This window comes from Boleophthalmus pectinirostris, unplaced genomic scaffold (assembly GCF_026225935.1).
Source record: "Boleophthalmus pectinirostris isolate CB_2022bp ecotype Guang Dong unplaced genomic scaffold, ASM2622593v1 HiC_scaffold_18, whole genome shotgun sequence".
NCBI lineage: Eukaryota > Metazoa > Chordata > Actinopteri > Gobiiformes > Gobiidae > Boleophthalmus > Boleophthalmus pectinirostris.
In genome coordinates, this window is record NW_026571133.1 from 1,955,721 (window position 1) to 1,978,778 (window position 23,058).

A 23,058-nucleotide genomic window follows, 5' to 3' on the forward strand; every position below is an offset into this window, starting at 1 on the left:
TCATCTGTTTTGAAACATCTTCTGGTTTTGTGATGTAAGAGTGAACAGAGCGTATTATGAGGAAGAAATGTTATGGAATGTGCTCAAACCACCTTATCAACACCTCCTCCCATTAGATCTCAGAAACTCTGCAGGCCCTTAGGCAAGACACTTCACCGACATTGCCTAGTATGAAAATGGTGTGCACGTGAATTATGGTCGTGGTCGGAGGGGCTGATGGTGCAGATTGGCAGCCTCGCTTCCGTCAGTTTGCCCCAGGGCAGCTGTGTACAACAACTATGATAGTGTCTTACCACCAGCAGGTCTGGGGTGAATGAATAATGCTCTGTAAAAGCGTCTTTGTGGCATATGTCTGTGAAAAGTGGTATATAAATAAAAACTTACATCGGTTTCAAGACAGGAAATACACAGTGGAACATCACACGTAATATACCGCTTAGTATCAGACAGTTTGATTTGATCTTGAATGTCTTTTTCAAGCTATATATATGTTTCTCTTACTTTTTACTTTTTGAAAATTTAGTTGAACATTTCTTACTCTCCATTAGAATTATGGAGAAAAAAAAAAACATGAGCTAGTCATTCATGTACTGATTTCAAAATAAATAAATACACTTTTTTCTTCTTAATACTGTATCTATGTATATTGTATTTTGCAGTTAACTTATCTAAAATTTCTGATACCATTTAGTTATTATTTCATATCAGCTGTTTTATTTTTATTCAACAAAACCAACATTGATTCCTGCCTTATATTGTATCACCACCTCTTTGTCTTTGCTTGCTTTGGTTGACTGGAAAATGCAAACATATCCTTTATGTTTAACCAAAATTCCCAGACTTCTAATGAACCCAATTAATGTGAATTCAAAGACATTTATTCTCTTACACATGTTTTACAGTGTACTCCTGCCCGCCCCTATCATACCCACATGGCAACTGTGAATTTACAGTAAAGTGTTGTTGTTTTATGGTAAATTACTGTGAAATAATTACAGTAAAATGCTGTGAATTAATTACAGTAAATTGCTGTGAAAATATTTACAGCAAATTGCCGTGAAATTAATGCAATTATTAGCCAATAATTTACCGTAATTTCACGGTGAAAATGTTTACAGTGTGCCTCACCTGACTGAACCTGCTTGTCTCTGTGGAGAATGTAAATGAATGACAAAGGTAGTTTACTGTAATGGACCTGTGTGTGTCAGTGTAAAATCAACCAGGAAGTCTTATAGCACTAATTATTTCTCATCATTTAAGCACTTAAAACATTTGTTGAAAATATGTAACTCCACATTTCTTCCTAAAATTTGGAATTGAAAATATTAAGATTTAAGAAAATAAAAAGATTCTAAAATATATTGTAGTTTCTCTTTACAGGGCTCATATTATGCAATTATCTGGTCTTGTGGTTTTATTTTCTTTCTGCGCAGTGTTTTGTCTATCAGTGTTTAACCAACAACCAGGAAGTCCTACAGCACAGTTTCCACGCATCAAGTTGCAAAGGGAGGCTGCTTTTTCATTTCATTTTCTCTTCTGACACTGAGAAAACTATGGGGACTAATTTTCTATATTAACTGCATTTTGAACAAACAAAATGGGGACTGTAAAGGAGCTGCTCCTTGCCACTTTGGAGGACATGACGTCTGATCAGTTAAGTACATTTCAGTGGTATCTTTACAGTAATACTCTTCAAAATCACCCACATGTGTCCAGATCGTGTCTCGAAGAAGCTAACAGGACAAAAACGGTGAATGTTTTTCTAGACACCTACGGACTAAATGATGCGATTGCGGTTACGGTGGAGGTTCTGACAAAAATGAAGCTTAAATACAAAGTGGATTTACTTAAAGAGGAATGTTCAAAAGGTAAGGTGTAATATACAGTGTAATAAACAGTGGTGGAAGGAAACAAAGTGCAAGTAGTAAAATACTAAGTAAAGTACAAGACTTAAAGGTGCAGTGTGTGACTTTTCCGGTAGGGGATCCATCAAATGCTTTTCTTTATGGAGATGTTATTGCTTTGTCTGGAATGTTTCACAGTATGATGTTAAAACTTTAAATCTTCATGGAGAATAAGTTACAGGTCAGATCTGTGGAGAGGCAAACCCACTCACAGTCAGAATGTCTGGGTTTTTTTGTTTGTTTTTTTTTAGGTATTTTTGAGCTCTAAAACCACCTGTAATTGAATAAATGTAAGGTAGAGCTGTTTAAAGTCATATTGTGGGACATTCCAGGCAGAGCAGTGACATTTTTGAGACAAGTAGCTGACATATCCCCAACTAAAAAGTGCACCTTTAAGTACATTTCTGGATACTTACTTTAACTGGACTGAAAAGTAAAAGTATTTTTCATTATTATTTGAGACCTGCTAAAAATGCTGCGGGTCATAATTTGAGCAAACAAAAACATTAAAATAACAAAAACAGCTGGAAAAACAAACAAACAGCTGATTCAGTTGTTTCTTATGACGAGATTCAGGACAAATCTTCATCAGATCTCAAAATCTGCATGAAATACCTTTACTTTTTACTCTTTAAGTACATTTTTAAATAGGTACTTTAAGTATCACATGAGAAAATCAACTTAACTTTTAATTTTTTTTGCTCTGGTGTGTGTACTTTTACTTAGTATTTCTTCCACCACTGCTAATAAATAAACAGAAGGTGTAATTTAAATTGCAGTTCCAATGTCTAATAATAACCTTTTATCTGTGTTTTATCAGTGCCAAGTGGCCAAGCTCAAGGCAAAGGTGAGACCATTTAAATAAAGCATTAACCGTTGTACGTACAGTGACTAGAACAGAGAATCTAAATATATTTACAGTCCCTATACATCCCCACTTCCTTACGGCAACGTTAAAACACATGCAACGTTTAAACATGCACTATACATTTTCTGATGGGGGGTTTACTCCTTCCTTGTCGTCATGGAGATGGATAAGCACACTGTGTAACATTTTAGACAAATTAGCAATAAAATCTCCATGGAACCCTCCACCAGAAAAGTTACAGTTTTAAAATATACATGTAAAGTAAATTTATTACATAAACACTTTCCTGTTTACTTTTATTTAAGCATTAAGGAACAAGATACTTCTTTGTATACTTTATATTAAGATAGAGAATGTTTTCAAATAAGATGTGGAAAAGATGTGAACAAAGTTTTTGTAAACTAAAAGTGTATTGTGCACTGTACTATGTATTGTGTATAGAGTAACTACTTCTATATTGCTACTTGTATATCTTGTAACAGTTGTTGACACCTTTGTTTTTATGGGATTGCTGTTACATCCCTTGAGTTTTGAAAAAAGAGCTCTATGTTTCTATAGCCCCGTTTTCGCACAATTAATATATGTATTTATATATTTTTAAGTAAACCTAAAACCCTCCCGCTGGCCCTAACCTTAACCATAATCTCCAAACCAAACACTAACCTTAAGTATGTAAGTTTTTATTTTATTTATATCGCGCTTTTCACAGACATATGTCACAAAGACACTTTACAGAGCATTATTCATTCACTCGGTGGTGGTGAGCTACTGCTCTAGCCACAGCTGCCCTGGGGCAGACTAACAGAAGTGTGGCTACCAATCTGCACCATGGGCTCTTCCGACCACCCCATTACTCATGCACACTCCACTTTCATAATGTGGGCGAAGTGCCTTGCCTAAGGACACAACAGCAGTTTTTTTTTTTTTTTTGCGACTAGCACCCCACTGTGGCTCGTGATTTTCCCAGTGTTTTCCCATCCAAGTACTGAGATATGATGAGATCAGGTTTTAACAAGCCGGTGTGGCCACAACCATACAACCTTAACCATTCCATTCCATTCCATTTTCTTCCGCTTATCCGGAGCTGGGTCGCGGAGGCAGCAGTCTAAGCAGGGACTCCCAGACCTCCCTTTCCACACACACTTCCTCCAGCTCTTCTGGGGGGACCCCAAGGCGTTCCCAGGCCAGCCGAGAAACATAGTCCCTCCAGCGTGTCCTGGGTCTTCCCCGGGGCCTCCTCCCAGTGGGACATGCCCAGAACACCTCCCGAGGGAGGCGTCCAGGAGGCATCCGGAAAAGATGTCCGAGCCACCTCAACTGGCTCCTCTCAACGTGAAGGAGCAGCGGCTCTACTCCGAGCTCCTCCCGTGTGACTGAGCTCCTCACCCTATCTCTAAGGGAGTGCCCAGCCACCCTATGGAGGAAACTCATTTCGGCCGCTTGTATCCGCGATCTTGTCCTTTCGGTCATTACCCAGAGCTCATGACCATAGGTGAGGGTGGGAACGAAGACTGACCGGTAAATCAAGAGTTTTGCCTTTTGGCTCAGCTCTCTCTTCACCACAACGGTCCGATACAGCAACCGCATCACTGCTGAAGCTGCACCGATCCGCCTGTCAATCTCACGCTCCATCCTCCCCTCACTCGTGAACAAGACCCCGAGATAACCTTAACCATAACACTTATATAAACCCTACATCAAAGCCCTAAACTGAATGAATGTTCTGTAAAGCGTCTTTGTGGCAAATGCCTGTGAAAAGTGTTATATAAATAAAAAACTTACTTACTTACTTACTAAACTTAAACCATTATCATTCAAAACATACATTAAACTTAACCAAAACCTTAGGACAAGACTCTGATCTTCACTAAAACCATACAACAAACTGCAAACTATTACTAAAATAGAATAAAATAAATGTTATTAAAAGGTGTATTGTTCCCACATTGACACCATAAAAATGAAAGTAAACACAGGAAGTGAGGTTCTTATTCTTCTTATGTATTTATTTGTAAAATGACAGCACATATGAATGAAGATTAAAATGTAAATATGTAAAGATTATAATTTCCATCTTCTGTCCCTTGGCAGGTTGATGTGAAATCATCTACAGGACAAGGAAAAGTACAGCAACAATCACACAAATGTACATAAAACCAGCACACTCACTATACACACAACACACTCACTGTACATACAAATTAATTTCAAAAAGTTCATTTGAAGCTCAAAGTCAATAGTTGAAGAGTTAAACCAACAACCCCTCAATATAAAAAATGTATTTGGTTAAACATGGTGACGTATTTGACCATTGAACTTTTTAAAGCTGTAGAAAATGCTGGCATATTGATGTGGGAAAAATACTGAGCTGATGCCATAAAAATACCAAAATGAAAGTAAATACAGGAAGCACTGCATTTTTATCTGTTTGTTGAACTTTTTGTTTTACTTTCTCTTTCAGATGACCTCTGTACAGTCAGCGAAAAACTCAAATTCACACTGAAAAACAAATACCTAAACATTTATGAAGGAAACATGGAGGAAGGCAAGAGCATCTACTTGAAAAAAATCTACACAAAACTGCACATTATCGAAGGAGGATTGAACGAGGCGATGAATGAAAACACTATTGAAGTTAACGACATCTTTAAGGCGAAACCAGGCCAGGACAAGCTCATCCGAACCGTAATAACTCTTGGAATACCAGGAGTTGGCAAAACCGTATGCGCCCAAAAGTTCGCCTTAAGTTGGGCAGAATCCGAAAACAACCAGGACATCAATTTACTCTTCCCGATCCCATTCCGCGAGTTAAATCCAGTTAGTAAAGAAAGCTACAGTTTAATGCAACTTCTACATCAGTTTTTTCCCGAAACCAAATCCATGCAAGTTCTCGGAGCGGACTTGAAGGTTTTGTTTATATTTGACGGCTTGGATGAAACAAATTTACCGCTGGATTTTAAGCGCAACAAAGTACTACGAGATGAGACGGAGGTGGCGTCGCTGGATGTGCTCGTCACGAATTTACTAACCGGAGATTTGCTAAACAACGCTTTGATTTGGATAACATCCCGACCCGCCGCCGCTAACGTCATACCGAGAAAACACGTGCAGCAGTGGACCGAAATCAAAGGTTTCACCACGGAGAAGATGGAGGAATATTTTAGGAGGCGCATACCTGACGAGAGTAGCGCTAATAAACTAATTAACCACGTGAAGTCGTCCAAAAGTCTTTACGCGATGTGTCAAATTCCCGTTTTTTGCTCGATAACAGTCACGGTAGCCACGAATAACGCGAACTTGACCAAAACGTTCCCAAGCACGTTAACGGAGATGTACGTGCAACTTTTGCGATGCCAAACGGACAAATTACGAGATAGAAACGATTTGAACGATGTCAGCGGCACCGTTTTGAAGCTGGCGGAGTTGGCGTTCCGTCAGCTTGAGAAAGACAGTCTGATCTTTTACGAATCCGATCTGAAAGAATGCAATATTGACATAAAAGAAGCAGCTGTTTATTCCGACGTTTGCACAGAATTTTTCAAAATGGAGGGTCGAAGAAGAAGAGAGATTTTTACCTTCGTACATTTGACCGTGCAAGAGTTTTTAGCAGCTTTGTTCGTGCACCATTCGTACTCGCAAAGAAAAGAAAATGTCCTACTTGGATTTTTCCAGAAGGTGTACAACAAATTTCTACCAAAATCCATGTTTAGCTTTCACAAAAGTGCGATTGAAAAGGCGTTGTTGAGCGCCGACGGCCACTGGGACCTATTTCTTCGATTCTTGCTTGGGTTATCGCTAAATTCAAATCAAGAACTCCTGGCTGGGATCGTAGATTTAGGTCAAGAAAACAGCGAAACAGCTCAAACTATCGAATTCATCAAGGAAAAAATCAAAGAGGACCCAGATGTAAACACAAACCTATTCCAATGCCTTGGGGAGTTGAAGGATGATTCTTTAGTGCAGGAAATACAAACTCTGGTGAATTCGGGACGGTTAGCAGCCAAAGGACTAACCCCGGTGCAGTGGTCCACTTTGAACTTTGAACTCATGACCTCGGAGGCGACAGAGGAGTTTGACCTGAAGAAGTACGTCAAGTCAGAAGAGGGTGTGGTTAATCTGAAAGCAACGATCACGGCGTCCACAAGAGCTCTGTGAGTAACCGCCATGCGCTTGTGTTTGTGTTAGTTAAAACTCTGCCACGATCAGATTTCAAATAGAGCCGCTAAACTGGGCAACGGCTGGAAATCCCACCCAGTAAGAAAGATGCATCAAGAATCTTTGACTTCCGGTCATTGCGCAATGCATACTGGGAAGGATTTTCTGAAAAAGTGAGCATCAAACAACCGCCATGTTTGTTTTCCCAGTGGGATGCGTCTATTGACAAAGCCGATCTTTTCAAGTATTTTGAACCATATCACTTTTGTTTCTCGTTCTGATATTGTCATATTTTAGTTTTGGGATTCAGACATCGTAATTGTGTGGTTGTTTTGTGTCCAAACAGCGGAAAACGGCTTGAGGTTTGCAGTCACACAGATCTGATGGAGTTCGCAAACAAAAAACTGTTTTCTGGTGTTAGGACATCCAACAACCACACAATTAACGATGTCCGAATCCCAAAACTAAAATATGACAATATCAGCACCAGAAACAAAAGTGATATGGTTCAAAAGACTTGAAAAGATCGACTTTGACAATAGACGCATCCCACTGGGAAAATAAACACGGCGGTTTGATGCTTCACTTTTTCAGAAAATCCTTCTGAAAAACTTCTGGTTAATGCTTTTCTATGACAAAATCTGTGGAAATGTCTGGTGTATTCTCCACCAGCTTCATAAATCTGCCCCATCACCAAATCTTCAACCAACAAGGTCGACAAAGGATAAACATTCTAACATGAAGAATTTATCCACAACTATCAAGGGAAGAAAGACGAAAACTTAAAGAACAACGACGACGCATTAGTGAACTACAGAGCAAAACAAACTTTATGGTCATGAATAAAACACAAGTAACTTCTTCACTCAGACTGATTCTGCAATTAAAATTAAAAATGTATTTCATGATGTAGATATTAGCATAGACAGAGAGATTTATGTAGTTTGATTGTGAGACATGAAATCTGTAAACATCTGTAACATTCGAACTGCACAAATTTATCTATCTATGCCAATATCTACATCATGAAATAGATTTTTAATTTTATTTCTAGAATCTGAGTTAACAAGTTACTTATTAATGAATAACATCTTACTTATGCTATTCGTGGCCATAATGTTAGTTTTGCTCAGTAGTTCACTAACGAGTCGTTGTTGTTCGCCTTTACGTTTTTCGTCTTTTTTCGGGATAAATTCTTCATGTTAGAATGTTTATCCTTTGTGGACTTTGTTGGATGATGATTTGGTGATGGGGCAGATTTATGAAGCTGGTGGAAAATACGTGAGGCATTTCCTCAGATATTTTGCCACAGAAAACCATTTATCGGAAGTTCCGCAAAAGGTCTATACCTGGAGGACTAAAGTGGAGATTGAGTCTGGAGGTATAAGGAACATTGTGATTGGTTGAACAGGTAACCACACTTCAAACCCGTGTAGTGTGTTTGTAATCAGAAACACCTGGCTGTAATCAGTGCTGCGTGATATCACATACTACTTGAAATTGTAGTAGCCACCACTAGAGGCAGCATACAGTTTTTGACCACAAAGCTCAAATTTGTCACATTTGCAGTAAAATTGTTAGATAGGATGTAGGGCCGCAGGAAGCGGGGGTGTTGGGGATACTGCAGTACCCCCTAGTGGTGAGGGGGAGATTTTTTTTATTATAAATTTATTAATAATTTATAAATTATAATTATTTTAAGACCTAAACATGCAGGTTTACAGAAGTGACATTGTTAACGTCAGGTTTTCCCACTGCTAGCTTGGTAGCTGCACAGCACCCCCGTTAAAAAATTACTTCCATTGCAGCTAAAACACCTGTTTTATCCCACTTTCTTGTCAATCAAGCAGTTCAATATGATCAACTATTGCAGGCCTATTTACATAACGGCTTTTAGGCAAATCTTACAGATTTGGTCACCAGTATTTCCATAACATTTTTGTTGACTTAAATGAAACTAAAATTAATAAGGAAATGAGAATATATTTCATGCATAGGCGATTTCATTTAGTCTTATATTTTGAGTTTTAACTAAAAGTCAGACACATCAGGCCTTTTAACTATAATATTATACTGATGATGAATAGTTTCTTTACAGGTTCAGATCTAACTAAAATGCTTACTTTAGTGGGTCTGATTGTGCTCTGTGTTTTCTTCAGGCTGGATGGCTGTAAATTGACTGAATCGTCTTGTGTTGTTCTGGCGTCGGCTCTCTCCTCCTCGGATTCTCGTCTGAAGGAGCTGGACCTCAGTGAAAACTCCATCACAGACTCAGGCCTGAAGAGACTGAGCGAGGGACTCAAGAGCCCAAACTGCAAACTGGAGATGCTCAGGTATTTAAAGAGTAGACAGGTACTGATTTGTCTTAAATGTGCTTCAATTGCATCGTATAGAATAAATTTATTGAATCCAAGAATGTATTTAACTTGCTTTAACACCTGCTTGTTTCTATGGAGATGTCATTACTCTGCCTGGAATGTTCCACAGTGTGACAGCGCTACGTTATATTTATTCAGGTGGTTTTATAGCTCAGAAATACCCAGAAAAACAAACATCCTGACTGTGAGTGGGGTCGCCTCTCCACAGATCTGACCTGTACCTTGGTCTGGTTTGGTCTCCATGAAGATAGAAAGGATTAATGCCATACTGTGAAACATTCCAGACAAAGCAATCACATTTCCATGAAGAAAAGTATTTGACGGACCCTCCACCAGAAAATCACACAATGCACCTGAACTAATGAAGGATTGACACTTCACAAATTTGTATTTTTTCATGTTGAGAGAACAAATTTTATTGCACTTGACAGAAGGAAAATGTCTTATTCTACTGAAAAGTGACCTAACTGTGATAAAATTCCTTTAAACTGAAGCTATACTTGCCTAAAAATATGAACAAAAACTATCGTATTTTTCGGACTATAAGTCGCACCGGACTATATGTTGCACTTTTTGGGGGAAATTTATTTTATAAAATCAGAGACCAGGAACTGACATTTCATCTTGAAAGTCAAGTTCTAGTAATAACAACAGAAGAGAGAACAACAGACTGTTAACCTCACATATGAACAGTTCTTCAGATAAACTATAACATAAACAACAGAACAGAACAAGTTTAAAAAACTCTCCATCTCACTCCAAATCACTAAATCCATTCAATTCTTTATCCTCGGTGTCACTTCTGAGCAACTCCGCGACCTCTGGAGGTAAACAGACGCCTGCTTCCTCTTCTGTGTCGCTGTCGTCAGACTCAGCATCAGTTCCAGTTAGAATTATTCTGGTCTTTCTGAATCCCGACAGGATGGTTTCAGTGTCACTGAAGTCCAGGCTTTGTCCATCCATTCAGTGACTTACAATTGCACCCTTCTGGTTGCCGTGAAGCTGTGTTCTCCATCCCTGCTTTCCGCCCGTCTCTCACAAGTTTCTCGCTCACTCCAAACTTTCTTTCTACTGCTTGGTTATCGTTTTAGGCTGCATATTTCACTACTTTCAGCAGGACACAAGCAGGAGACATGTGTAATAGGGCACCAAGTGACAGTGACACAGGAGCAGCAGATCCTGACACACAAGACTAGAGCCTCTTGTTGCTGTCAGTGTGAAAATTTTAATATATAAGTCACATTGGAGTGTAAGTCACAGGAAACACCCAAACCATGAAAAAAGTGCGACTTATAGTCCGAAAAATACGGTATACAAAATATTATGCTATACATTGTACATATAGGTTGGAAATACACAAAAAAATCTATAATTTTCAATTCTGAAAACATGTAAAATGTAAAAAAGGAACTATCTTGTATTGTAATCTTTCCTATGAAGAAGTAGAGTTCACAGTTCAAGTGACAGTTCTGCATTTTTGTGGGTATTTAAAAAAAAAAAAATTTAATGATCTTTCTTTCAGATTGCAGAAGTGTAAGCTGACGTCTGGATGTGGTGAAATATTGGCCGAGGTCCTGAGTTTGAACTGGACCAGACTAAGACTCTTGGACCTGAGTCTGAACGAGCTCCTTGAGTCTGGACTAAAGTCTCTGTGTGCAGGACTGAGACAACAGCGCTGTGCACTGCAAACTCTCAGGTACAAAGTGTTTACATCTCACCAACGTGTATCTAATTTACAGACCATCTCAAAATATATCATGAAAAAATTGCAAAAAATATTAGATGGTCTGTATAGTTTTATTGCTTTTTAATCTATTACTCTAATTTGGTTTCACTGTTGTTTAGTTTTGTTTGTGGATTTTACTGGACCTTTATATGTGCAATAGTTCAGTTAGAAATATAGTTCATCGTAAAGTGCTTTTCTCCATTTTCATCACAGTATTTCCTCTTTTGTTTTGGAATTAGTGTCCATTATTTTGGGTTTGTGATTTCCATTATATGTGGGCAGGTATCTGTATATAATCACATCATGTAGACATTCCTCTCTCTTGTTAACAAAAATCAAGTCCTCAAGATGTACTAGTAAATCACTGGTGTAGGGCTCCTTCTACCAGCAGGGAATTATTATGGTGAAAAAAAAAAGCTAAAAAAGGGACAGACTATAGGCGAGTTTCATTGTTGACAAAAGCGCGCGTTGCATGCTGGGAATTATTTTGGTCGGCGGCAATAAACACTAATTCAACATGACGGACGGAGCGAGAAAGCACGTAAAGGGTATTGATCCCGGTTATTTATCCACTCTAACGGCAGAGGACCCAAGACCATTTGACCAGAAATTGGTCATAAGCATCGACGGAGCCAAATCACCCTTTTCAACCCCGACAAAAGGTGGACCAAACCAAATTTCTGGTCAGAATCACCAACTACCTGGACAAATATTCACTTTGGCGATATCCACAATGACTTGGTGGAAACTCCTGGGCCATTCACAGCAGAAAAGATGAAAAACCTCCAAGAGTCTCGATGTGTTGTTGAACTTGTTGGAGTCCACGGTTTGCTCGGATCTTCTACGTTTGCTCTGCGAATGTTTGAAAGTAATTTAATTCGCCGTTAGCGGTTCTTTTCACTCGGAATACGAAAACGAAAACATTTTCCTTCTTCCGTGCTTCTATTTGTGCATTCGATAATGCAGCAGGAATTTACCATTATCGGGGATAAATACACGAGGTTACGCACTGTGTTTGACGCTACCGTGTTTCTTGCCTCTGACCAAAATATTTCCCAGCATGCAACGCGGGCTTTTAATAACAATGACGTCAGCTGAAACTCGCCTATAAAGGCAGGCTCAGTAGTAATGACTTAATGGCAGAAATGCTTTCAACAGTCTGCTGATCATTTCTGGATTTAAAAATTGCACTGGATTTCTGCCTGTGATGCAACAATCCTGGGAGAATTAAGTGGCAAATTCGGATGAGTCATATAATTGTTTACATATAAATACTTCATATAAATATCATTTTTAAAATTTAAGAAAGTCAACAAAATACAAGATGCCAGCATATTTTTATTTGCCAAGAAATAATTAAATAAAATTGCCTCATAGGGCCATTTCAAGTGTTGGGGGGCAGAGGGGCTGGAGTCGGACCACGGGCCTTAGTTTGGTGATCCCTGCTCAAAAAAAAAAAGTCAGTTTTGCAGAGGTCCATCACCAGCTTCTTTCTATGGATATGTCACTGTTCTGCCTAGAATGTTCCACTAAACTAGTCTGGCGCCATTTAGTAATCAGTAAAACATTCCAGAGAAAGTAATAACATTGCCATGGAGAAAAGCATTTGACAGACTCACCACTAGAAAAGTTACACAATGCACCTTTAAAGTTTAGATATAGGTAAAATAGAATAGTGAGTGACTATGATTAATGTAAGGATCATTCTGTCATGTCTAAATTATTCATGCCAGTGTATAACATTATTTTTATTTTATGATTTTTACAGACTGAACCAGTGCAAGTTAAACGACAAATGTGGAGCAGATTTGGCCTCGATTTTATCTTCACAGAATCTGAAAGAGCTTGATGTGAGCCACAACAGCCTGAGGGACAGTGGAGTGACTCAGCTCAGCTCTGCTCTGACCAGCCCCTCCTGCAAACTGGAGACTCTCAGGTGAGAACAAAAGCTACGTACAGTATGTCTGTATATGTTTAGTGCTGTGATATGAGTTACAGCACCTCAAAGCTGATCTCATTTTTTTACACCAAATACCACCTAAGATAATATATGGTCTTGCATTTAAATCAGGATACATATGTGAGTACCAGCAGATCTGAAGCAGGTCTGAAATAGGACCATATATAGGACTTGATATAATAATGATGAAACAAGACAAAAAAGGACAAAAATGCAATTAGTGTTTACTCTGAATCAAATTTCTAGAGGTGTCATGCTAGCTGCATTATTCCATGGTAACAGAAAGTTAAAACCGCAAAATAGACACGTTTTATGCCATACTGTGCTTTATTATTAGCCTGATTCATCACCGTCTGACCATTAAGATTCGTTCGCTCGACAGTAGGCGGGTACTTTTTTTATTTAACCAATCGCTGCTGTTTGGTCGTGACGTATGTAATGCGCCGGAATGATCGGTGGTGTCCAAGTAATTTCCGGCACAACCGCAAACAAAGCAGAGAGTGAACATGTCTGTCAACGTTCATTGTCATTTCTGCGAGATGAACTTGCGACTTAAAGGTGCAGTAAAAAATGTAAAGTTTGTATTCGACGAAGGAAGTCCAAAGGAGGATAGTGTATACAGTCTGCTATGGCAGCTCGGGTTGGTTCAGCTCTTCACTGATTGATCGGTGCATGATCTACATCTTCCAGGGTTCTTGCAAACGTGTCTATTGTATTCTGATTCCTGACCTAGTCTCCAGACAGAAATGAATTTAAGCCGAAGCTCTAGGTTGCGCCAGCCTGCCTACTTTATTACAGCCAAAGGAACAACATTTTCCATGGAGACAAGCAGGAGGAGGCCTTCCAAGTTTGAACTATTTGAGCTGCAGAGAAAAATCTGAAAACTCATTCTAAAACAATGAACCACTTTAAAATAGCTGCTTGGACTCTAGCTCCAAAGCCATGAGAATACTGCCATCTATTGGTTGTTAACTAGAACTTTTTTTTTTTTTTTTTTAAATTAGAGATGTCAAAAGAATTAATGCCCAGATACTTGTCAATACTAAAACTAGATACTACATTGTAAAAGTACTGATACTCAGAAAAATAACACATTTTTAAAATACTTTCCTCCCAGACTGAGCAGCTGTGGTCTGACTCAGAAATGCTGCCCTGTGATTGGCTCAGCTCTGGGCTCGGACTCTGCCCCTCTGAAGGAGCTGGACCTCAGTGGGAACGACATCCAAAACCTTCACCTTCTGTGTGAGGGCCTCAAGAGTCCACTGTGTAAACTGCACTCTCTCAGGTACTGAACAAACATAAATATATCAACATCGTCAACATGAGGTAAGAGATCATTTTGTACTAAAAAAAAATTTCTCTCTCGTCTCTGTTAATTCCACAGGTTAAATGATTGTAACCTTGATGCTTGTTGTGAAGATCTGGCCTCGGTCTTGAGCTGTGGCTCTTCTGAACTGAAGAACTTAGATCTGAGCGGGAATGACCTACAGGACCCTGAAATCCAGCTCCTCTGTGACGGCCTCTCAAACCAACCGTGTAAACTGGAGGTGCTCAGGTAAAAAATGATTCATCTTTAATTAAACCTCTCGAAACAGAAGTGCTCTTCACATCCGTCCCTCTGTGTCCGGGTGCCACATGTGGACACTCGCTCTTGTGCTTGAACATGGAGGAAAAAAACAAAAAAACAAAAATAAAACACCACTCAGGTTCAGATCGAGGTCCCTCCCACTCGCTGCTCAAGAGTCACATAAGGACCGAGAGCCTTGAACTGCAAATGAAAAAGTCTCTGGTTGGAGCCCCATCCATTAGCTGTACCAGGTCCTCTGCTTTTCACTCAGCTGTGTTTGGTGCACATCCACTCAGGTGTCATAGTTCCACTCAGATAACACTTCAGAGATGGAAGATTTGTAGTACCCTCCTGCTGGTACTGCTGGTACTTTAACGCAAATAAAATGTGACGTTCACTGATCGAGAAACATGACATCTACTGAATAACTCTAATCAAATCATGCACTTTTTACAATATATATGCGACTTTCACCTGTTCATCTTTTCTCCTCTCTCTCTCCCCTCTCCATCTGCAGGTTGTCTTTCTGTGGACTCACTGGTAAAAGCTGTACCTTCTTGTCTTCTGCTCTGAGTTCTGGTTTCTCTGAATTAAAACACTTGGACCTGAGCTATAACCACCTCCAGGACTCAGGAGAACTGCTGTCTGCTCATCTGCACGACCCAGCCACTAAACTCAACATTCTCCGGTAAAGGAATATGCTGAAGTGTCATTTTTATGCTTAACTTGTACACTAATACATGCATCTTGAATTTCGGACTTCCGGTCATCGCGCAATGCATACTGAGAAGGATCCTCCGAAAAAGTGAGCATCAAATCGCCATGTTTGTTTTTACAGTGGGATGCGTCTATTGTCAAAGTCTTTTGAACCATATCGCTTTTGTTTCTGGTTCTGATACTGTCATATTTTAGATTTGGGATTCGGACATCGTAATTGTGTGGTTGTTGGATGTTCAAACAGCGGAAAACGGGCTTCGGAAGTTTGCGAACTCCATAAATGCAAAAGGGAATCAGATGTGTGTGACTGCAAATCTCCGTTCAAACTGTTTCCCTTCCCAACAGAATTGAAAAATAGTGAAAGGTGAAGACGATGTGCCGGATTGATCCACAGAAAGGACCAAAAAGGAAACCTCTGGCTGTCTAAGCCATCATCCCACATTTGCGGTGAACATTTTGTATGTGGAGCGCCAACAAAGAAAAATCCCGTTTGTTCAGCGAGCGGTGCAGAAGACAAACAGACTGAGCTGCACTTTCTTGTTCTTGTGGTTTTACAGCAACATCACGTCTTGGTTTCTTTGCAGTGGAAGGTGTTTCTTGGCAAACAGCTGGCGCCTTTCGCTTTAGCGTTGACTTTTTACATTCGTAACCAAGGTTGAGCGAGAGATTGGGATTTTGCTTTGATTCCCATTTGCAGTTATGGAGTTCGCAACCTTCTGAAGCCCGTTTTCCGCTGTTAGGATCCAACAACCACACAATTACAATGTCCGAATCCCATAACTAAAATATGACAATATCAGAACCAGAAACAAAAGTGATACGGTTCAAAAGACTTGAAAAGATCGACTTTGCCAAAAGACGCATCCCACTGGGAAATCAAACATGACAATTTGATGCTCCCTTTTTCAGATGATCCTTCTCAGTATGCATTGCACGATGACCGGGAGTCCAAAATTCGGGATCCATGTATAAATGGATAGTGGTTTATGTTTTGTAATAATCTAAGTGTACCCTGTGTGAGGCTTGTCATGGCTCCTGTACTTTCTCAATTTCTTGCAACCGCTGAAATGAGTAGCTCTCTTGCATTTTCGATTTGTAAAGGAGCTCACCAGAGGAAAAAGTTTGGAGACCTCTGAGCTAATTTATATTGCATGGAAACAAAATTATAAAAATCTTCCCTTTGTGGCTTAATTAAAATGTCTAGATTTTTGCACATTTAGCTTTGTTAGATCACATACTTATATAACACAAAGCTGATGAAATGTGATCTTTTAATTATTTTCCATGTCTCTGCAGTTTGGAGCCTGACGGAGAATGTTATATCAAATCAGCACTGAAAAAATGTAAGTAAAAAAATAATAAAAGTCTTCTCATTTTTATAATCGCTGTCACTACACATTAGGGTTTGTCATACCTGAATTTTTGCATCATAGTTTAAGATTAGAAATGATAAAATCTTATGTAATTTTGGTCCACAAACTTTTCATACCACATCATACTGAAATAAAACTTTGCCGCTCATTCAAGTAGCTTCTTCAGTTCTGACAGAGTTCTGGTTCAGACACCTTATATCTGTCTGAAGAGAGGCGCTAACTACAGGAAACTAACACACCCAAACTGTTTACAGTAAGAAATATCTGTTATTAGTCAAGTTCATTAAATTCTGGAATTTCTTTTTTGTCTCATTAATATTCACAAATGCACAGAGGGTGATTTACAAATAGTCATTGCTTTGTACACATGTTTTGATATCAGCAAATGCAAATGAAATTTTAGTTTTGTCTTTTAGTTTGGTCTTTACAAATAGATGTGTATTTGTAGTATTTCTTTTTTTTTTTTTTTTTTTTCATTTGCAAAAAAATAAAATATATAAATAAAAAATTACACGTGCAAAACTGAAAATTCTGTTTTTAAAATGTGATTCACATTTGTGGATTCACAGATTTCCTCTATGACGTATTTTTGAGACAGTCTTTTTGTGAAAACCACAAATACAGACAGTCTGTGAATTCGTGTAACTGGTGATCCACAAATACGGAACAAATTTTACGAACAGAATTTTCAGTTTTACAAATGTAATTTTTTTTCTTTTTGCAAATGAAAATAGATATATTTACAAATACACATCTATTTGTAAACGACCTAAATTATAAATATTAAATTTACATTTGTTGATATCAAAACACATGTACAAAGCAATTACTATTTGTAGATCACATCTGTGCATTTATGAATATTAATGAGACAAAAATAATTTTGTCCTGGTCCTAGTCCAGTCCCAGTCTCAGTCCTAAACCAGGACTAAACCAGGACTAAACCAGAACTGAACTAAGACTAAACCAGGACTGAACCAGGAGTGTCGGGACTGGCCTGGATGTGCGCCCGCTTAGACTGTTGGGTGATCAGGAAACCGGGACCAAACTGGGACCAGACCAGGATTGAGACCAGGACTGAGACCAGGACCAGACCGGTACTAAGACCCGGAGTGAGACCGTATGCGGCGCAAAAGTCCAGCATCACAGTTTAACTCACGAAAACGGGAAGCTGTTATCCGTTTTTGCCATTATTCATTTAAACAGAAAATCGAAAAATAAAAAAAATGAAACATTATCAGTTTTTTCATTTTGGTTTTGGAGGAAGAAATTAGTTGTTTTTCATTTTCTTGTTTTTGGTTTTATTTTGAAAAATGAATGATTGAAAGATACATGGATTTTCCTGCCCCTCGTGGGTGATCTCACTCTTACTAGTGTATTCTGATTATTGATGTGATTAATTCAATATCTAAATGTAAAACTGCACATAATAATAAAGTTGTCCTTGTGGTGTTCCTGACAGATGCATGTGATTTGAGCCTGAACAGGGACACAGCCCATAAGTCTCTGCTGGTCTCAGAGGAGGGGAGGAGGGTCTCCTGGCTCAGAGAATCTCAACCGTACTCAGACCATCCGGACCGCTTTGAGACCGTGGGCCAAGTCCTGTGTCACCAGGCTCTCACCCACAAGCACTACTGGGAGGTACGACTCATGCAGACTGTTACGACCCAGCTTGCTAGGGTCGTGGAAGTAACAAAAAAAAAAAAAAACAAGGCGGAGAATGGAATAAATTAAGTTATGTTTAATTAACGGGAATGTAAAAAGGTAAATTAACAAAACTAGGTAAAATATGAACAGAAAATAACCCAAACTAAGAAATAAAACAACAGGATTAACATATAACGAGTTTTGTGCCAAAAACGGGTCACACAGGTCTATAAAAAAAAAAAGAGTGATTAAACTAAAGGACACACAACAAAAAATAAATCACAAATGACCCAAAGTAAAACCACGTAAACCCACAAACAGAATGGAGTGACAAATGAAAAAGGCACAAAACAGAACTAAACTACACAAGTGTCTCAACACAAACAAAGTCAAACATGTACTAGTAATTTAGAATTTAGAAATTAAAACACACACAAAACAAGTCAACAAACTAGAGGCCTGGGGCTGTAACACCGGCTGCAAATCGAATAAAGATATTAACCTTATTTGGCTCCGCCCACTTATGTCTCTGAATACGCCTACATCGTGCTTTCTTTCACTTCTGGTTAAATGGGAATTCCTTTAACGTCAAGAGAGAATTTGAGAAAAGTTTTGCCGATTAAATATAACATAAAGTCGATTCATTTGTGTAAAATGTTCAGTTTTCATGTGACCAACAAGTCACACTGCCTTCATTCTCTGGAGGCTTTCAAAAGGCTTTATCATCCGTATTGAACTTATTTACTGTTAAAAGCAGCAGCCCCATACAAAATAATTAGGGATGTAATAATATCCAAATCTCTCTGTACGATATTATCACGATATGCATCTCACGGTATGATATTTATTGTGATATTTTGAAGAGGCTGATATAAATGTAGATGACACTTTTTTGCTTTTAAAATACCTTGACAAGATTTCGGTGTGAATTTTTTCCATTATAATCCCAAGAATTCAAGTAAAATACGTATTTCTTCATGTTGTCTGTGCTGAAATGAATCATGGGATGTGTAGTTTTCGACGTTCATAAGCTGTTGCTACTATAAAACCGTGTATTTAAGCAAAGGAGCTTGTAATTCGATATATTGTGACAGCCCACAGTATTATTATGAGACTTTTGACGATACGATATCACTAGGGGTGTGGATATCCAAGTTTATCCAAGTCTCACGATACGATATTGTCACTGTTTGAACCTCACGGTATGATATTTATTGGGATATGGTGTGGAGGCTCACGATTAAGGATGTGACAATATCCAAATCTCTCTGTACGATATTTTCACGATATACATCTCACAGTACGATATTTATTGCGATATTTTGTGGAGGCTATTGTGCTACTTTTTCGTAGAAACCGTCTGACCTTGGAGTGTTAGAATTCATTCGCTCGATGGTAGGCAGGTACTTTTTATCATTTAACTAATCACTGTTATTTGGTAGTGATGTATGTAATGTGCCGCTGGTATATTGAGCTTTTCCCAAATCCCATAGGACAAGGGTGTCAAACTCATTTTGTTCCGGGAGCCGTATCCAACCTACTTTGATCCCAAAGGGGCCGGATCAGAAAACTCATGGCATATAAACCCCAAAAATAACAATAAGTTCAAATATTTGTGCAGAGAAACACAAATCTATTACAGAAATCTTTTTTAATTGATGAACTCTTTCTTATTATAATATTATAATATTATGAACAACCTGAAACTTTAAGAAAAATTCAATTTCAAAACAATGTTTTAACATGAACTTGTATGCAAATAGGAATAAGTCAGTTTTTCTTGTAAAATCCTGCACTCGGCTCCACTTTTCTCATTTTTGATATTTTTCTGATGAGGGTGTCACGGTCAAGAGTCAAAACGATCGTCCTTTAAGAGCGTTTGGAAAGAGACAAGTCTTCATTTGTGCTGCTCTGGTGGGAGGGGCCACGTACAGAGACACTGGAGACGCTGCTGTGATAAACACCACAGAAAATTAACAATATTTTAATAGAAAATATAATTAAAATATTTTAGTAGAAAATCACCAAAGGGCCACATTAAAGGTCTTGGAGGGCCGGATCTGGCCCCCGGGCTTTATGTTTGACACCTGTGCCATAGGAAGAAGGACAATAATGTCTATTACCTTGATAAAATTCACCAAACATTCTCTTTGTTCTGGCTTTAAATCCTCGATCTTGGGAATCGTTGACAACACAGAATATATGACTCTTCGCTGATTGGCTGGTGCCCAAACTTGTACTTCTAAGGTTTTTGCGAACTGTGTATTGTATTTTGATTCCTGACCTAGTTGCTGGAGAGAAATGAAATTGAGCGAAGACACAGCTAGGTTATTTGGTTTAAACTAAAGACTTGAAATGATTTGAAGCTCAAAGCAGGCGACTTCGACTTGGATTTGCCTGTATTTGACTTGGGACTTGACTCGGACTCAGACTTGAGATGTACTTGAGACTTGCAAAACAACGTCTTGGTCCCACCTCTGCTGTATAGACTATGTACTGACCCCGGCCTCTGTTCAGGTGGAGTGGACCGGGCGCTGGGTGGACATCGCCGTCGCTCAGAGGGGCATTCGCAGACGAGCCGGGTACCACCTGTGCGGGTTTGGCTCCACAGACCAGTCCTGGAGCTTATACTGCTGTGAGGACTACTACAGCGCTTACCACGACGGGCAGAAGGAGGAGATACCAGCCCAGAGAGGAGGGCCTCGGAGGGTGGGCGTGTACCTGGACTGCCCCGCTGGTACTCTGTCCTTTTACAGCCTCCGCTCAGGGAGACTCAAGCATGTGTACACGTTTAACAGCACTTTCACCGAGCCTCTGTACCCCGGGTTTGGCATGGAGGAGGACGACTGCTCGGCCACGTTAGTCAACCCGCTACAGAGTGAATGACTTTGTACGATCATGGACGATAAACTTTGTGCGCACTCATAAGCCTCCAACCCCATCAAAAAACGACTGCGCGCCCCACAATTCAGAGCGCCCTATACACGAATCCACTTCAGTAAACTACAAAGCCGCACCACTCACAGCGCACGCAAACACGCACGGCGAAGACAATGACCACGCAGCGAAAAACACCCGCGGCCACAATCATCACTCCACGCCGACGAGGAACGGAACAGAGGAACGAACCGAAAAAGCGAGTGCAATGTGCCGCTTCTAGACACGACTGAACAACTGAGTCACTGCGAACACGCCGACAATCCGTTGGTCCCAGACAGCACCCTCCCTACACGCCACAACTGAACAAAGCCCAGAGTCACCGTGAACGCCACAAACAAACAAAACCACTCACCCATCACACTGTTGTGTTTCCTTTAAAGTCCATTGTGGTTTATACAGCTCTGGAAAAAAATAAGAGACCTGCAAAATGATCAGTTTCTCTGATTTTACTACTTATAGGTATCGTATTTTACAGGCTATTAGGCGATCTGGATTTTAAGATGCACTGTCATTAAATGGTCTATTTTTGAAATTTTTTCACAAATGAACTGCACCGGACTTTAAAGGAAATACAACAGTTGGATGAGTCAGTGGTTTTGTTTGTTTGTTCGTTCACGGTGACTCTGGGCTTTGTTCAGTTGTGGCGTGTACGGAGGGTGCAGTCTGGGACCAACGGATTGTCGGCGTGTTCGCAGTGACTCAGTTGTTCAGTCGTGTCTAGAAGTGGCACATTGCACTCGCTTTTTCAGTTCGTTCCTCTGTTCCGTTCCTCGTCGTGTGGAGTGATGAATGTGTCTGTGGGTGTGTTTCGCTGTGCGGTCGCTGTCTGCTCCGTGTGTTTGTGTGTTCTGCGGGTGGTGGGGCTTTGTAGTTTACTGAAGTCGTGCTGGGACACCCAAGTGGATTCGTGTATAGGGCGCTCTGGATTGCGGGACACGCGGTGGTTTTTTGAAGTGGTTAGAGGCTTAAGAGAGTGTCTAATAGCCCGGTAAATACGGTATGTTCTTGAGTAAAATGAACATTTTTGTTTCATTCTATAAACTACTGACAACATTTCTCCCAAATTCCAAATAAAAATATTGTTATTTAGAGCATTTATTTGCAGAAAATCACAAATGGTCAAAATAACAAAAAAGATGCAATGTTTTCAGAGATCAGATAATGTGAAGAAAATAAGATCATATTCATCTTAAAAACAACACAATACTAATGTTTTAACTTAAGAAGAGTTCAGAAAATCAATATTTGGTGGAATAACCCTGATGACCGTCCATCTTCCTCTTGATCACGTTCCAGAGGTTTTCAGTGGGTTCATGTCTGGGGATCGGGCTGGACATGAGAGGGTCTTGATCTGGTCGTCCTTCATCCACACCTTGATTGACTGAGATGTGCGGTGTTGAACATTGTCCTGCTGGGAAAAAAAAACAGTCCTCAGAGTTGGGAAACATTGTCAGAGCAGAAGGAAGCAAGGTCTCTTATTTTTTCCAGGGCTGTATGTGAAAAAAGTTTGAAAATAGACCATTCAATGACTGCTCCTTAGAATCCAGAGCGCCCTATAGTACAGAAAATACGGTATTATTGTTAGTTTGTATGACAGTAAACAAATATATATTTTTGCGTGTATGTACTGTATATCATAGATGTGTATGTGTATGTATGTGTATGTATGTGTATGTGAGCATGTGTGTGTACATATGTGTGTATGTATGTGTTTATACATATAAATGCATTTGTTCACATATATGTTTGTGTGTATTTATGAAATGCATACGACAGGTAAGCACTCCAAACGTGAAAAAAAAAAGTGTCAATCATTTGATTAT

The 23,058-nt window shown here is 39.4% G+C and overlaps 1 protein-coding gene across 1 annotated transcript; it reads left to right on the forward strand.

Annotated features, from left to right (window-relative positions):
- Positions 1–1,477: 1,477 nt before the first annotated feature.
- Positions 1,478–21,349, forward strand: LOC110164041 (NACHT, LRR and PYD domains-containing protein 12-like). Its single transcript, XM_020929053.2, has 12 exons — positions 1,478–1,868; positions 2,725–2,751; positions 5,234–6,923; positions 9,087–9,260; positions 10,828–11,001; positions 12,800–12,967; positions 14,109–14,276; positions 14,376–14,546; positions 15,076–15,246; positions 16,572–16,618; positions 18,111–18,289; positions 20,813–21,349. Exons 1-12 carry the CDS (start codon positions 1,598–1,600, stop codon positions 21,179–21,181), a joined length of 3,609 nt encoding a protein of 1,202 aa, XP_020784712.2. The 5' UTR covers positions 1,478–1,597; the 3' UTR covers positions 21,182–21,349.
- The last annotated feature ends 1,709 nt before the right edge of the window (positions 21,350–23,058 follow it).

Bases quoted from the DNA above. Each gene is read 5' to 3' on its own strand.
- LOC110164041 (XM_020929053.2), top strand. From the start codon at position 1,598: ATGGGGACTGTAAAGGAGCTGCTCCTTGCCACTTTGGAGGACATGACG. The intron at 9,261-10,827 runs GTATTTAAAGAG...TCTTTCTTTCAG, and splicing joins TGCAAACTGGAGATGCTCAG to ATTGCAGAAGTGTAAGCTGA. The intron at 14,277-14,375 runs GTACTGAACAAA...TTAATTCCACAG, and splicing joins TGTAAACTGCACTCTCTCAG to GTTAAATGATTGTAACCTTG.